The 16,986-nt window shown below is 40.6% G+C and overlaps 1 protein-coding gene across 1 annotated transcript in view; it reads left to right on the plus strand.

Annotated features, from left to right (window-relative positions):
- The first annotated feature begins 1,320 nt into the window (after window positions 1–1,320).
- dnah9l (dynein, axonemal, heavy polypeptide 9 like) overlaps window positions 1,321–16,986 on the plus strand; it is a 37,798-nt gene continuing 22,132 nt past the window's right edge. The window contains exons 1-27 of the mRNA XM_030115066.1: window positions 1,321–1,620; window positions 2,128–2,271; window positions 7,429–7,619; window positions 8,736–8,931; window positions 9,784–9,883; window positions 10,244–10,455; window positions 10,533–10,766; window positions 10,901–11,068; window positions 11,571–11,687; window positions 11,810–11,947; window positions 12,029–12,147; window positions 12,416–12,611; window positions 12,787–12,891; window positions 12,991–13,182; window positions 13,556–13,756; window positions 14,108–14,440; window positions 14,556–14,633; window positions 14,696–14,702; window positions 14,738–14,786; window positions 14,889–15,009; window positions 15,117–15,286; window positions 15,387–15,609; window positions 15,695–15,811; window positions 16,007–16,093; window positions 16,241–16,399; window positions 16,640–16,723; window positions 16,796–16,954. Coding sequence (XP_029970926.1) covers window positions 1,321–1,620; window positions 2,128–2,271; window positions 7,429–7,619; window positions 8,736–8,931; window positions 9,784–9,883; window positions 10,244–10,455; window positions 10,533–10,766; window positions 10,901–11,068; window positions 11,571–11,687; window positions 11,810–11,947; window positions 12,029–12,147; window positions 12,416–12,611; window positions 12,787–12,891; window positions 12,991–13,182; window positions 13,556–13,756; window positions 14,108–14,440; window positions 14,556–14,633; window positions 14,696–14,702; window positions 14,738–14,786; window positions 14,889–15,009; window positions 15,117–15,286; window positions 15,387–15,609; window positions 15,695–15,811; window positions 16,007–16,093; window positions 16,241–16,399; window positions 16,640–16,723; window positions 16,796–16,954 — 4,200 coding nt within the window. The remainder of the gene's footprint in view (window positions 1,621–2,127; window positions 2,272–7,428; window positions 7,620–8,735; window positions 8,932–9,783; window positions 9,884–10,243; window positions 10,456–10,532; window positions 10,767–10,900; window positions 11,069–11,570; window positions 11,688–11,809; window positions 11,948–12,028; window positions 12,148–12,415; window positions 12,612–12,786; window positions 12,892–12,990; window positions 13,183–13,555; window positions 13,757–14,107; window positions 14,441–14,555; window positions 14,634–14,695; window positions 14,703–14,737; window positions 14,787–14,888; window positions 15,010–15,116; window positions 15,287–15,386; window positions 15,610–15,694; window positions 15,812–16,006; window positions 16,094–16,240; window positions 16,400–16,639; window positions 16,724–16,795; window positions 16,955–16,986) is intronic.

Genomic DNA, 16,986 nt, shown 5'->3' on the forward strand with positions numbered 1-16,986 from the left:
AGCACAAAAGGAGGTGAGGGCAGTGAATGCAGTGGGAATATAAAAAATTAAATCCTGAGAGAGAATTTGAATGATTGCGTGTATTTATACACCATGCTAGACATTTGCAGGCATGAAATTCTTTGCATTAATAAGCAGAGGGAATGCTTTTAATAGTAATTTTAGAATATTCTATAGTCGTAAACATGGATACAATTCACAGCTTGGAGGTTAGCAATAAACTCAAATATCAGATATCCCAGAAAGGCTTAAGCCTTTTCAAGTGAGCATATTTTAAATCCGGATATGATTACATCTGTATTATGTATTATCCCTGAACTCAGATACTTCAAGATATTTAATAAGGGCAAACATTGCTCTGGTATTCTATGAAACACAGTTAGAGAAACGGCCAATTTTTCCATGTTTTACATAAATGGCATAACATATGTAATAGGATGTCATGGTTAGGGTCACTTTGGATTACAGTTGAATAATGCCTTTAGAAAATACTGTACAAAACTGCCCCCATGTGGTGGCAACACACATTGCGTAGATTTGCAGCAGCAATAAAATATAGATTTTCATCCATTCATCCGCACATACTGTAACATATATCTTCCATATTGCTTAATCCTGCTCACAAACCAATCCCAGTTGACTGAGCAGAGGCAGCACACACCAAGGAAAGGTCATTAGTCCATCACAACAGAAACACAGAGAGAGAAGACAGTCACATTCACGCCGATGCACATTAACCTCAAATGTGTCCAGACTCTGAATAGGGATAGTTTCCCTGTCAGGAGAGAGTTAGCACTGCACAATCATGCAGCTAGACGAAGCCCAATATTATACATAGAAATGTCAATGCTTATTTGGTTTGAAATAATTGTGATGTTTATGATACACAGCAGGAAATGCCACAGAATTATTAGATGCAGCCATTACCTGTCCAGGAGGAGTCGCTGTAGATACTGCGGGCATCCTCCAGGCTCAGTTTACAGGATAAGGTTGCAGGTTATTCAGGATGCACAAATAGCACCGCAGTCTGGGGTAATGAAGCCAGGCCACAAGGCGTTGTTCCAGTGACAAGAGCACCTGTCCATCAAGGCATGTATCACTTTTCCAGCAGGCAGCTCCCAGAACTAAAGGACAGAACAGAACAATAAAGCCAAGACTTCTGGGGATGACATCCATCTCTGGCTTCTGATCTTGGGGGAAGGATTGAATTAGGTCTGTAACTGTTATCTCATGCTATAAAATACTTTTCAAATTTCATATTCCTTTGCTCACTGAGTGAAATTGCTTTTCTTACATCTTTTTCTTGCCAGCTGAGTCCTCATGTCTGAGGCCACCAGCACGAGGAGTAACGGCGGCGGTTTAGCCAGCGGAGGGACCGGGGGAGTGCGGGTGCCCCAGGAACCCTCTCTCAAAGTCGGGGTGGTGTTGTCAGATGAAAGGGTCGACTTCCTCCGGGAGCAGGCCTTCTGTGTGCTCCGGGTGAAAACGGATAAGTGGAACCGGTTCATCGGTGCAGACGAGAACCAGAAGATAATACTGGACTTTCTGGACCACATCTGGACCAACAGACTGCTGCTCTTCACAGGGCCTGGAGGGACACTGCATGCAGGAGACGCTCAAGTAAGAAATAAAGCACACACAGTGGACATAAAGTCAGTGCATGAAAGGTTCATGGCTGTGCTTTTACAAATGTAATTTCTTTCTCATCTTCACACATTGGCGAAAGTCAATTTATTTGGCAAATTCAATTATGGTAATATTATTGCATAAATATCTGACAGAAGAGCTGAACTATTGTTTACTGTGTGCACTCTGTATGAAATTCTGTAAACAAAACCAAAAAACAGAAAGTTGTTATTTCTCCATAACCAGACCTTTTTTTTTTTTTTTTTTTTTTTTTTTTTATGAAAAGACAGTCAGGCACAAACAATTACATAATAAACAAATTTAGCTTTTAAGCAAGACAAATGAGCTGACATCTCGGTAATTAAGTGTTTGCCAGCTTTGTAGGCGTTTGCTGTCTCTCCACTCCATCTAACACGCACATCTCACTGAAATAAGTCACTACTTATTTCTGGTGCTTTCAATGCTGTTGAAAGCGTTCCTACTGTTTTCTCATCTGTGAAGACGTCTCCACCATGGAAGACCAAGCTTCTGTGTGTGCTCAAGAAAGGCGTGAAGCGAATCGCCCGCCAAGGATTCAGACATCAATTCTGGTTGGGAGAGGTTCCCGGATACCCAATGGAGCACCTACCTGTTGTCATCTCTGAGGTTAGGCAGTATGAGCATGTGTGCATCCTCAATTTGGTATCAAAGGTGGCAGGTAACAAAGCATTTTTATTTCATGTCTACTCCGAAACTGATTTGATTGAAGCCCTATGTTAGCATTAAATTGAGTTGGAGATTTTTCATGCTGCTATCAAGAAGGACTCAGTTCTTTCAGGCCTAATCAGGCACCCACCATTCAGCAGTTCAGTCTAAGTACTAGTTCAGGCATGGCAAGTCACAAGCATCTGTACAGTTTTTTACTGCGGTAAAGCTATCCCTCTGTGAAAAAAACTAAGTGCTGCGGTGCGCACTTATTCTAGGCATTATGGTAACAGCGCAGACGAGCTCATATCACTGTATCAGGGACAAAAAAAATCCTCTGATATCCACAAGCCATTTCACCTCAGGCTGACAGTAGACCATCCCAGGAGGGCACTCAGCCAATGTCAGAGTAATCTGATGTGGCATTTCAAAATAAGAGCCCTCCAAAAATGTCATACCTGGGATTAAATTTACCCTAAGTTAAAAAATTCACATAAAAAAATCCTTCTGATATCCACAAACCATTTCACCTCAGGCTGACAGTAGGCCACCCCAGGATGTCACTCAGCTAATCTCAGAGCAATCCCATGTAGTATTTCAAAATAAGAGCCCTCCAAAAATGTCATATCTGGGATTATACTTATCCTGAATGTAAAAAATCATCTAAAAAAATTCCTCTGATATCCACAAACCTTTTCACCTCAGGCTGACAGCAGACCATCCCTGGAGGTCACTCACCTATTTTCAAAACAATCTGATGTGGCATTTCAAAATAAGAGTCCTCCAAAAATGTCATACCTGGGATTAAATTTACCCTAAGTTAAAAAATTCATATAAAAAAATCCTTCTGATATCCACAAATCATTTCACCTCAGGCTGACAGTAGGCCACCCCAGGATGTCACTCAGCTAATCTCAGAGCAATCCCATGTAGTATTTCAAAATAAGAGCCCTCCAAAAATGTCATATCTGGGATTATACTTATCCTGAATGTAAAAAAAATCATCTAAAAAAATTCCTCTGATATCCACAAACCTTTTCACCTCAGGCTGACAGCAGACCATCCCTGGAGGTCACTCACCTATTTTCAAAACAATCTGATGTGGCATTTCAAAATAAGAGCCCTCCAAAAATGTCATACCTGGGATTAAATTTACCCTAAGTTAAAAAATTCATATAAAAAAATCCTTCTGATATCCACAAATCATTTTACCTCAGGCTGACAGTATTCCACCCCAGGATGTGACTCAGCTAATCTCAGAGCAATCCCATGTAGTATTTCAAAATAAGAGCCCTCCAAAAATAGAATTCCTTGAATTATATTTACCCTAAATTAAAAAAAAAAAAAAAAAAAAAACATTCCTCTGATATCCACAAACCATTTCACTTCAGGCTGAGAGTAGGCATTCCCAGGATGTCACTCGACTAATTTCAGAGCAATCTGATGTGGAATTTCAAAATAAGAGCACCTCAAAAATAGAACTTCTTGGATTAAATTTACCCTAAAAAAAACAAAAAATCATACAAAAAAATCCTTTTGATATCCACAAACAATTTCACCTCAGGCTGACAGTAGGCCACCCCAGGATGTCACTCAGCTAATCTCAGAGCAATCCCATGTAGTATTTCAAAATAAGAGCCCTCCAAAAATGTCATATCTGGAATTATACTTATCCTGAATGTAAAAAATCATCTAAAAAAATTCCTCTGATATCCACAAACCATTTCACTTCAGGCTGAGAGTAGGCATTCCCAGGATGTCACTCGACTAATTTCAGAGCAATCTGATGTGGAATTTCAAAATAAGAGCCCTCCAAAAATAGAACATCTTGGATTAAATTTACCCTAAATTAAAAATTCATATAAAAAAATCCTTTTGATATCCACAAACCATTTCACCTCAGGATGACAGTAGACCTTCCCAGCATGTCACCCACCTAATATCAGAGTAATCTGAAAAATTATGAAAAAAAAATCCCTGTGATATCCACAAACCATTTCACTTTCAGTTGATGGTAGGCCAGTTCAGGATGTCTCTCACAAATTTTCAGAACAGTCTGATGTGACATTTAAATTAAATGTGTTGTCAACACAGCTTTTATTTTTAACATGTGTCAAACACAAAACTGATTTTACAGTACAGGACCACATCCTTTGGAGGTCCTTCAGGCACGTCAAGCAGCAATTACACATAAGCTGGAGAGATAGGATGGATGGATGGAGTACCACCACAAAATATTTTGTACTGCAGCTAAGGCTGAGTGTATTTTCTTTCTTTTGCCATACAGATCTAATGGGACACCTGTGACAGATGGTTCCGCTACAATTTTTATGATTACTTTTGTAATCGGTTTTGTGTTTGACACATGTTAAAAAATTGAAGTTGTGTTGACAACACATGAAAAGTTGTGTTATTTATGGGGCTCTTATTTTGAAGTGCCACATCAGACTGTTCTGAAAATTTGTGAGTGACATCCTGGGCTGGCCTACCATCAACTGAAAGTGAAATGGTTTGTGGATATCACAGGGATTTTTTTTCATAATTTTTCAAATGAGGGTAAGTATAATCCCGGAATAGCTATTTTAGAAGGCCTCTTATTTTGAAATGCCACATCAGATTACTCTGATATTAGGTGGGTGACATGCTGGGAAGGTCAACTCTCAGCCTGAAGTGAAATGGTTTGTGGATATCAGAGGAATTTTTTGTATTTTTTTTTTAATTTAGGGTAAATATAATTCAAGGAATTTCATTTTTGGAGGGCCCTTATTTTGTAATACTACATCGGTTTGCTCTGAGATTAGCTGAGTGACATCCTGGGATGGCCTACTGTCAGCCTGAGATGAAATGGTTTGTGGATATCAGAAGGATTTTTTTATATATTTTTTTTTTAATTTAGGGTAAATTTATTCCCAGGTATGATATTTTTGGAGGGCTCTTATTTTGAAATGCCACATCAGATTACTCTGGAATTAGGTGAGTGACATCCTGGGGTGGCCTACTGTCAGCCTGAGGTGAAATTGTTTGTGGATATCAAAAGGATTTTTTTATATGATTTTTTTGTTTTTTTTTAGGGTAAATTTAATCCAAGAAGTTCTATTTTTGAGGGGCTCTTATTTTGAAATTCCACATCAGATTGCTCTGAAATTAGTCGAGTGACATCCTGGGAATGCCTACTCTCAGCCTGAAGTGAAATGGTTTGTGGATATCAGAGGAATTTTTTTTAGATGATTTTTTACATTCAGGATAAGTATAATTCCAGATATGACATTTTTGGAGGGCTCTTATTTTGAAATACTACATGGGATTGCTCTGAGACTAGCTGAGTGACATCCTGGGGTGGCCTACTGTCAGCCTGAGGTGAAATGGTTTGTGGATATCAGAAGGATTTTTTTATATGAATTTTTTTAATTTAGGGTAAATTTAATCCCAGGTATGACATTTTTGGAGGGCTCTTATTTTGAAATGCCACATCAGATTACTCTGGAATTAGCTGAGTGACATCCTGGGATGGCTTACTGTCAGCCTGAGGTAAAATTGTTTATGGATATCAAAATAATTTTTGTATATACATTTTTTTAATTTAGGGTAAATTTAATCCCAGGTATGATATTTTTGGAGGGCTCTTATTTTGAAATACCATACCAGATTACTCTGGATTTAGGTGCGTGACATCCTGGGGTGGCCTACTGTCAGCCTGAGGTGAAATTGTTTGTGGATATCAAAAGGATTTTTTTATATAAATTTTTTTATTTTAGGGTAAATTTAATCCAAGAAGTTCTATTTTTGGAGGGCTCTTACTTTGAAATGCAACATCAGATTGCTCTGAAATTTGTGGACTGACATCATGGGAAGGTCTACTGTGATCCTGCGGTGAAATGGTTTGTGGATATCAGAGGGATCTTTTTATATGAGTTTTCTTTTTAAAGTAATGGGGAAAAAAATCGCAGAATTGATGTTTTGGAGGGCTCTTATTTTGAAATACCACATCAGATTGCTCTGAAGTTTGGTAAGTGACATCATGGGATGGTCTAGTATCATCCTGAGGTGAAATGGTTTGTGGATATCAGAGGGAGTTTTTTATGTGATTTTTTTAAAATGAGGGTAAGTATAATCCCAGAAGTGATGTTTTTGGAGGGCTCTTACTTTGAAATACCACATCAGATTGCTCTGAAGTTTGGTGAGTGACATCGTGGGAAGGTCTGCTGTCATCCTGAGGTGAAATAGTTTGTGGATATCAGAGGGATTTTTTATGTGATTTTTTTTTAAAGTAGTGGGGGAAAAAATCACAGAATTGATGTTTTGGAGGGCTCTTATTTTGAAATACCACATCAGATTGCTCTGAAGTTTGGTAAGTGACATCATGGGATGGTCTAGTATCATCCTGAGGTGAAATGGTTTGTGGATATCAGAGGGAGTTTTTTATGTGATTTTTTACATTCAGGATAAGTATAATCCCAGATATGACATTTTTGGAGGGCTCTTATTTTGATATACTACATGGGATTGCTCTGAGATTAGCTGAGTGACATCCTGGGGTGGCCTACTGTCAGCCTGAGGTGAAATGGTTTGTGGATATCAGAGGGATCTTTTTATATGATTTTTTGAAGTTAGTAAGAAAAAATCGCAGAATTGATGTTTTTGGAGGGCTCTTACTTTGAAATGCAACATCAGATTGCTCTGAAGTTTGGTAAGTTACATCGTGGGAAGGTCTACTGTCAGCCTGAGGTGAAATGCTTTGTGGATATCAGAGGGATTTTTTATATTTGTAAATCCAGCTGTGCAGTGACATGTGCCTGCCTGCGCTGTTACCGTAATGCCTAGTGTAAGCGCGCACCGCGGCACTTCGTTTTTTTCACAGAGGGATGGCTTTACCGCAGTCTTTTTTTCTGACTGTTTGATTTTTTTAAGTCAAATTATGGTCTGTTATTAATTAAGCTTGTATATCTATATTGACAATATTTATAGAGTTTATCAATAATGTAGAAAATCACATGTCCATTTGTGCAATTTAATTATATCATACCTAATAGCATTATGCTAACTCTCCTCAGTATCACAGCATTGGCAGTTGTGCCATGTTTGCTGCGTGTGGGCGTAACCAGCACACGTGTCTTCCAGGTGTTGGTGTGTGTACTCTCTAACGGTCTGAACCACGAGGACTGGCCCCGGGTGGTGTCGGACGACATCCACAGGCACCTGGAGAAACTCCGGAGCAGAGTCGTGACCCTGCGAGGCCGCGCTGAGGGACGGACGCTGCTGCCTCTACCGCTGTGCCTGGAGAGGGCGCAGGCCCAGGACATTGTTCTCAGGTTGGTTTGCAGCACTTATCAATTAATTGAGAAAAAGTAACCCATTAAACTTGACTTATTCCAGCAGAAAACAACAGAGTGGACGTAGCATACGGGGATAATATCATGTAGTGAACAATTTTCTTACCTCCTCAGCGACAATACAGTCCGAGCATGAGCGGAAGTGACGTTGACACACCTGCGCAATTAAAAAACACTTCATTCTCACGTGCATTGTTTGAAGCAAGGTAATTATGTGAAATACAAGACTGTAATCATGTAAAAATAAACAAATAAATACAATTACTCAAGAGCATAAGGTAAAATAGTTTCTTCCTATTTGAAGTAGACAGCAATGCTGTCAAATAATGCTGCGCTGTAAAGTCATAATTTTCAGTGATGAGTGGTTGTTTCTGCATAGTAAATTATGTGCCAAAGGCACTGACTTCCCATTATTTAAATAATAGCATAGATGCTATTCTTAGCTAAAAGTAAGAATGTTCAAGTTCTGAAACTTACAAAAGTAAAAATTCATTTTTAACTTTTATACATACCTTTTTTTGGCAGTGGAGGTGCTGTAATCATATGTACTTGTGCATGATATTGTAGTACTGTTGTTCAGCTTGCTTACACCAATGGAATCAACTCTATAATTTTGTGACATAAACTAAATTGCTTCCTCAATGAAAACAGTTGGTAATACAATGCAATGGGTTTACAACTTTTATTATGCAAGGGCTTTCGTTTGAAATCAAACATAGGAAGTCATGGCATTGAAATCTTTAAGGAAGTAAGTATGCTTAAATGTGTCATCTGCATGCTTCAGTCTAACTCTAAATTGTCCACACTAGTTTGATATATGACATGAAGGAGTAGAAACTACAGGCATCTACCGGTATGTACAAATCTAAAGTTAAACGTTTGATGAAAACTGAAGTAAGCACAGTTGCAAAGTATGCATCCTCATTCCATTCTAGAGTACCAGCATCTTTTTCAAGTCTCAGTTTTGTATTTGAATACCTTATTACAGTAAACGTTATCTCGTAGCCTTACACTTCATGGGAAGTGATTAACTGTAAATTTATGGGGGATTTTTCTACTGAACATTCATGCTCATATTGCTGATTTCCCCCTCAGCCCAACTGGGTGGCCACTGGACCATGGCTTGTTATACTCCATCGAAACTCTGATAGTTCAATGGTCTGGACAGATTTGGAATGTGCTGAAGAAAGACTCCGGTATGGCACTGCTCCAGGGAGATCACCCAGGCCCCAACGTCGAGCTCCAGTTCTGGACCACTCAGAGGGAAAACCTGCTGGGCATCCAGTCACAAGTATGCTACTGACTGCGTGGAGATTGGAAGTGCTGCCAGTGCATAATGTGAAGTGAGGAAAGCAAGCTCCCTCTGTTTTTATAGAGCCAGGTTTATTATATCAAAGAACTAAATCATCACTTAATATCGTGGACAGACTAATGTGTAGGTGTATATGCTCCAAGAATATCATCTTATGCAACCAATGAATTACTCACAGCATGTTTCCATCCACACTTTTAAGTATTAAAAATGGATTTCTTAGTCGGACTTAGTCAGCTTGCTGAACTTGATGTCAGTTGACTATTTCAGATTCTCCAAGTATGTTTAGGGTTAGTGTTCCCTTCTGCATCAACCAGTCCTGCCATTTTTCTCAAAACACCACTTGTGAAGCATCACATGGTGATGTTACAAAACAGACATGTGACAGTATGAAGTATGGTGTGATGTGGCATTTACATGGCTCTGATTGGATCTCAAACAGGGTCACACCAAATGTCTGAATTTCAGCCAGGCGCCGCCGGCTGATCAGACAAAACGGTTTACATAGTACAGTTTTCATGAGATTGTCAGATTATTTGTGATCCATGTAACTTCAGCTATTATCTTCTTTCCTTTCTCCAATATCAAGCGGTCATTTGACTGTGGTACCCGTCTCTTTTTCAGGTTTCAGCACAAGCATCATTATTAGTGATAGTATGGACTGCAATATATTTAGACATGATACTAATTTCACGCAGTCTGAAAGACAAGCTAAAAAAATCTATCAGAATCAAAGATAATCTCAGCATTTGATCAATATTAGCTGTGTAAATTCCTTGAATAATTCTTCATTAGTATTCCTCAGGGAGCCCGTATGTTTGCTGTTTTCAGATCCAGAGCTCCAAAGTGAAACAAATCATGGAAATCCTTCGACGAGTCAAGAGCAGTTACCACGCTGCCTTTAAGAGCGTCTGCCTCAAAGTCAATGAGGGTAAATCAGCGCTACCTGTTATTTGTCTGCGCTAATGAACTAATTAATTTTCCAATTCTGTTATCTCTCACAGCCTAACTTCTTTCCATTTAGTTTTGCTTGAGAAACAAATTAAGCATTCATTGTCTATGTACTACAACAATCCTCTCCCAGCATAGATTATTTATTTGCCAAGATAACTAGTTGAATATAGATAATTCTGCATTATTAGTGATAAATTCAGGTTTTTTTTGTAGTGTGGCAATTATATTGACATTGTTGCTGATCTATTTTAAGAGCAGAAAACAGCTCTCGGGGCAGCAGCAGGCTTCTGTTATGACTGTGTTATCCACAAAACATTGCTGGATGTAATTATTGCAGCTGTGCTGGAAGCAGAGGATATAGATCTGTATCTGCGTCCTCTGAGGAGACAGATCAGCAATTTAGAAGAAAGGAGTTTCCCACAGGTGGACACACTGCTACCACCGCTTTTTCACACCCTCTGCCTCATCTGGAGTCGCTCCAAGTACTACTGCACTCCACAGTGCATGGTGGTCCTTTTGCAGGAGTTCTGCAACCTGATCATCGACAAGGTACAATCATAAGATGTCCATAAGGAAATGAAGAAAACAAGACAGATTTCCATAAAGGTTGCGTCTGTGTTTCTCAGGCCTTTGCCTACCTCATTCCTGAAGAACTGTTCAAGATGGAGCTTGAGGAAGGGATGGAGAGACTACAGATAAGCATCTCAGTTCTGCGCAGCTTCAAGCAGTTGTTTCACACTTACCGCCAGAGGATCCCGACGTACTACCAACATGGTCAGGACATCAAGCTGTGGGATTTTCCTGCCACGCTTGTGTTCAGCCGATCAGACCACATCATGGAAAGGCTCCTTATGATTGAGGTCTGTGCACTACAGTAGCTCACACTTCTCGATGTACTGTTGCATACTGCCGTCTGACCCACAGTATTTTTAAATGTGCATACCTCCGACCAATCAATCTAATTCTAAATTTGTTTCTCCCGTCTCATTTAAAGGAGCTTTTCGCCGCAGCATTAGACTTTCTGAAATTGGAGAAGATTGAACTTGGCGGATCCCGAGGGAAAATCCTTAGTGAGATGGTCTTCAGCATGAGCGAGGAGTTTCATGACTGCTGGCGGACACTTAGAGAAAGCAAATATGACCCCTTGGACTATACTAATGATGTGAGACCTTGTTGCAGCCGTCCTCGGTATCACACTGCTTTTTAATAAGCCCCAATGGGTTGTTCTTCGCAATGATTTGTAACTGGCATTGACAGGCACAGCAAACTAATAAAAAATAATAATTAGATGTTATTTTCCTGCGCAGCAGTGCAGTAATTGAAAGGTAGCAAAGCAAAGTAGTTGCTAAGCAACACACAAGAATCAGTGACAGGAGTCATTATTAGACCGAGCATCAATATTTAATTTTCCCTGATATTTTACAACAGCTTCTAGTGCGTCTTAGATGAGGAACTCAATCACAAATTGATCAGAGTTGAATTACATTTTTCTCAAGAGTGTGTGTATTACTCCAGCCAATACTTATCAACAGAGCTAAAGAGAACTTGAAGGTCTGGTCTGAAAATTTAATGGAATAAAAATTGACTGGTAATTTAAAAAGAATGATATCTTTCTCATCACAAAGTGACTAAGACATCCATCATTTCCCCTCTAATACCTCTAGGAGTTTGTACGTCACTACAGACGGTTTGTGGAGCAGAACAGAGACTTTGACCAGAGGCTGGGGACGCTCCTCAATTTGGCCTTTCAGCACTCAAAAAACCTGGAGTCGGCCTTTAAGGTGTGTTTGTTACAAATTTACATTTGAAAATCTCAATTTTTTTTTCAGCAGAAAAAAAACAATTTGTGTAAATTATTCATGTAAAATGCACACTTTCATTTTTGTACTTTTTTCCCATCTAGCTGTTACAAATTTTTGGGACCCTTCTTGAGAGACCCAGAATTCACCAGCTGTTTTCCCCTAACTACAACGTGTTGCTGAGCATGTTCAGCCAGGAGATAGACCTCTGCCAGTTAATCTTAGATCAACACAGAGATGAGGTGAGAGAGCTAATTAACACGCTCGACTCTGTGTTCATGGAGGAGAAGTCTCATTCATTTACACCTGTCTTTCAGCTGCAGTCAGGTTGTGCAATTCTGGGAAAAAACATGCCTTTGGTGGCCGGAAACCTCAAATGGTCACAGGAGCTTAGGAGTCGCATCCTTACTAATCGGAGTAACCTCTGCCAGCTGGCCCATATGTATGGATCAATCCCATTCCACAAGCACAGACTAATGCAATTATACAGAGTGAGGTTTCACATCCAACAGATCTAATGATTTTATTATGCACATGAATGGTTTAAAAAAAAGCAATAATAATTTAACATCTGAAGCACTTAACCGGTTTGTCATTTTGGAAGCTGAATCATTCACACTGAAGTTAGTTTACTTGTTAATTAAGACAATTAAACAAACTACACACACTTTGCTCCTGAAGCTAATGTTGGTTTTCTCTCTCCTCTGCAGGCCTCTGGGCTGTGCTGAGGCAGACAGTGTTCTCCAGAAGTGCGAAAGGGTCCTGGAGGTTTTAGACCAGCATGATGAGGAGCTGTTCTCAGATTGGACTGCGGGACTGGGAGAAATCTGTCAGACACACCTCAAGGAACCACTGTTGACTCTGGACAAGGAGACAGGCCTGTTCCAGGTCAACTTCAGTCCAGCTGTAAGACCAGCGAAGATCGTAATATATGGCAATTTAGTCCGAATGAAAATGCCGTAGCTAACAATTTAGACAAAAGATGAAAACGGGCCATCCATGAAACTTGATTAATATTTACAACTCCAAAAGAGCTACTTTCCATGGTTATTGTATTGTCTTCCTCTCCTGCTCTCCCCAGCTCGCGTCAGTGCTCAGAGAAGTTAAGTATCTGGGAATTATGAAGAACGAAAACATTCCTAAAGCTGCTCTCCATCTATATTCTAAGCGAGACAGACTTTATGTGGTGGGTGGCTCACTTTCTAGTCCTGAAATGTTGATCTTATGATCTGTTCAATGTGTTCGAAAGCATCAGCTCGTGTTGACTTTGCATTTTATCATGCAGTACACACAAACGCTGACTTTAGTGACCCAGTGGTACAACAAGCTCCACAGCACCATCCTGGCTGTTGAGCTGGGGCTGGTGAAGGAAGAGATGGCCGGCATGAAGCGGCAGCTGGACCCGGCGGTGCGGGAGCTGACGTGGGCCGACGACGACCTGTGGGACTACATTCAAAACACACGAGACCTGGTCAAGGTACTGATGATTTCCCATCCATTTCAGGGAAATGCTTTCACATCGCCAGAAGCAAACAAAAAGGTTTTTTTTAGTGCGTGTATTGACAGCATTTTTGCACCATTGTGATTAATTTGCCTGACATCTTGTTTCAGCTATAATGTGAGCTGATATATAAAAAGGCTGGCGGTTGCTTGATTGTGTAGCATGAAATCTGGCGTAGTCTTTATGTGGTCGAAGCCAATTTTCTGTAATTATGGTCGCGGCTCCATCCCACAGCACTTCCTCTTTATAGCAAGCACTTGAAAAACAGAGAGCAGCATGATGATGCTGACCAGGAAACGCAATTATCGGTTGTAATAGATGCTCTTTTCTTTTTTTTTACTATTTCCAGAGCATCTCTAGTCGTGTCCAGAAGAGTAAAACTAACGTGGAAGCCATCCAGGCCCTCATGGGTAAATTCAGCAACCGGGCTTTCATCACTAGAAAGGGTCGTGATTCCACTCTCCTCATCTTCTCCGATATTGAGGAGAGTGTTTCCAAACAGCATTCTCTCATCAGCAGCACAGGGGAGCAGATACACAAACTGCTGCAGGTATTGTCACGTCTCCCTCTCATTACGCGTCGCTCAGTTCACCAAGCAAAATACCGTGAAACAGAATGAAAGTGTTGGGCACTGTGCCATCTCATTTATGCACTAGATGTACCTTTTCTGGTCTAAAATCAACAATTTTTCATCGTATTATTTTGACCTTCGGCCTCATCCTGCTGCTATTAATTATTGCATTGTGTTTTTTTATGTTAGGACCGAAGATGAAGATTAGCACTATTGCATCTTGCATATTTATATGTTCATTGGTATTGGAAGTGCCCTATATAAATATAACAATGTAAATGGAGAGAAAGACACTTGAACATGTTTCCATTTTCAATTGCACTCCAGGAGAGTCAGTCTCTGCTCGGCGTTAAGGATCTGGACAGCAGTGAATGGCAGGCTTACACGGAATACGTGGACCGAGTGATCCTCTCTGGCTTCTCGAGCGCCGTCCGCTGCTCCCTGCAGTACTTAATGGACAACACTGATGCGGCTCAGCGTATTACGCCGCTGTTTGAAGTGCAGCTGGTACTCAACAGCAACGAGATGACGTTTCGACCTTCATTAGACTTGAGCCACAGTGGAAACTTCTATGATATTGTGGATGAAATGGTGACCAACATCACAAACATGGCATCTTTTATTTCCAGAGTGGCAAAGCACAAGCAGCAGAATAACTACCAGGTGCTGTGCAGACTGCATCATAGATTTGCGTCGTACACGTCGTGCATACAGATGTTTATATTTGCATGTGCGGCGCCCATTTCTTATGCGGCCTTGATTTCTTTCCTCCTCTTAGTGTGACATAAATGAAATGGAGGATTTGTCTGAAATGTGCCACATAATCCGCTCACGTGCACGTGCCGCTGTTGCTAAGGTGAGTCTCTGATTTCTTGTAACGTGAGCTTTCTTTAAATTTTTTTTTAATCACATTTACAGGCGTGTGGTTGAAAAAAGATTGTGTTGATTGTCAGGTCAAAGAATACCAGGCATCCTTTTCCAGCTACCGCTACCTCTGGACTGATGACAGGTCGGATGTTTGTGTGTGTGTGTTTTATTTTACATGATAAATTTTGTTTAATACATACATTTGGATTTTAAGTGTGTGGTATTTTCTTTTCATCATCTTCAGAACTGAGTTTATGCGACAGTTTCTGCTCTACGGCCATGTGTTAAGCACAGAGGAAGCTGAGCTGTATGCAGACTACGAATTAAAGAAGAACCCACCCACCCTGGACAACTTTAAAGAGCAAGTATGTCACACATTTGGATTTTAAATGGGTCCTTTAGCCATAATTAATTAAACTTGTGTTCGAAAAGCTCAATAATCACGCTAATTTGAATAATTTTGTTCATCTAGATAAATCTCTTTGAGTCTCTGTATGTGCGAGTGAGCAAAATGGAGGACAAGAGGGTGTTTTGTGGCTGGCTGCAGCTCGACATCAGACCCTTCAAACACACACTGATGAATGTTATCAAGAGGTGGAGCTGGATGTTTAAAGAGCACCTCCTCAACCATGTAAACCAGAGGTCAGATGCACTTGAAAGCCATGCTTGACACACTAATTTTGAGGAATGACAGAGAAATGATATCACCCCCTTAACTGGCTTCATCTTTTGTACTCTGCAGTGTGAGGGAACTTTCCCTTTTTGTCCAGGATACAGCTCGGGGTCTTTCTACCAAGGTGTCAGATGGTGACTATGCAGGTTTGGTGGCCATAATGGGACACCTCATGGCCATCAGAGACAGACAAATCAGCAATGAACAACACTTCAAACCGCTCAAATCTACTGCTGAACTTCTCAAAACCTATGGCCAGCAACTCCCAGAGAGCGTCTACACACAGCTTGAGGTGTTTACACAGATTTCCGTAAAGAATAATGCTTATGTTGGGTTATCAGTGTAATGAAGTCTCTGTCGCTCTGCCTCGAACGCAGGAGCTGCCTGAGAAGTGGAAGAGTCTCAGAAAAATAGCTTTTACAGTCAAACACGAAGTGGCGCCCCTGCAGTCAAACGAAGTTTCAGTAATCCGCAGGAAATGCGTGCGGTTCGAGGTGAGTCTGTGTGTGAGTGGGATAGGATGTCGTGTGGCAACCTCTCACAAAGAGCTCAGTATCTGATATACAGGCCATCTTACCTTCTACCCTGCATTATATATGACACCACATCGCCTCATGAATGCAGGGATGGGTGAAGAAATGGAGGCAGCTCTGCACGAATACTAAACTTGTCGTGTTTTAACACTTTAGGTCAAGCAGTATGAGTTCAGAGAAAAATTTCAAACTGAATCGATCTTCAAGATCGATGTAGATGACGCATACAAACTAATTGATAAGGTGAGCAATGAGGCTTTTCTTTTACTGCCTTAAAAAAAGAAAACCTTGCCAGTCATTGTATCAAAAATAATACAGAGCTTATGATCGAACAGAATCCATCAAACAGTGCAGTTTGGATTAATAGCCTATTAAAATGTCTGTCTGTAGTCTAATCGAGCAGTGGCAGTGATGGAGATGGAAATGAAGAAATTGCAGGACACGGCTGATTTGTTTGAGGTCAGCTTTCCGGATTACAAGCAGCTGCGTCAGTGTCGCTCCGACATTATCCTCGTCAAAGCAGTCTGGGACATGGTCATCTTTGTGAAGGTGCGCACAGCAATCACAATGCAAATATTCTTGTGGTTTGATCTCTGTAGTGAAAATATTGCCCGAAGCAGTGTCTGTATAGTTTCCACACTGCAAGTATGCTCTAGTTTTTGGATGAATCCTGTTGATGTGCTTTACAAAGCAATTCCATTTCCTTAGTGACTGCAAACGACGAGGGAAAAAATCCCTTTTTGGTAAACAAGTGCTGATATAACGCTCCCAATCTCCTTTGAATTACAGACCAGTATAGAGGACTGGACCAAAACTCCATGGAAAGAGATCAATGTTGAGCAGATGGACATGGAGCTGCGGCGTTTTGCTAAAGTATGACAAACTAGAGTGGAAAATAAGCTGTTAGTTCAGACACTTCACTAGAATCTCTGCTGTATTTTATAGGAGATGAAGATGCTGGATAAGGAGGTGCGAGTGTGGGATGTCTATCTGGGCCTGGAATCCACTGTTAAAAACCTTTTGACCTCCCTGAGAGCCGTCAACGAGCTACAAAACTCTGCTGTCAGGGAGAGACACTGGCAACAGCTCATGAACAGCACAGGGGTATGAAGACATCTTGACTGCTGCTCCTCTGT

This window comes from Salarias fasciatus, chromosome 18 (genome assembly GCF_902148845.1).
Source record: "Salarias fasciatus chromosome 18, fSalaFa1.1, whole genome shotgun sequence".
Lineage (NCBI taxonomy): Eukaryota > Metazoa > Chordata > Actinopteri > Blenniiformes > Blenniidae > Salarias > Salarias fasciatus.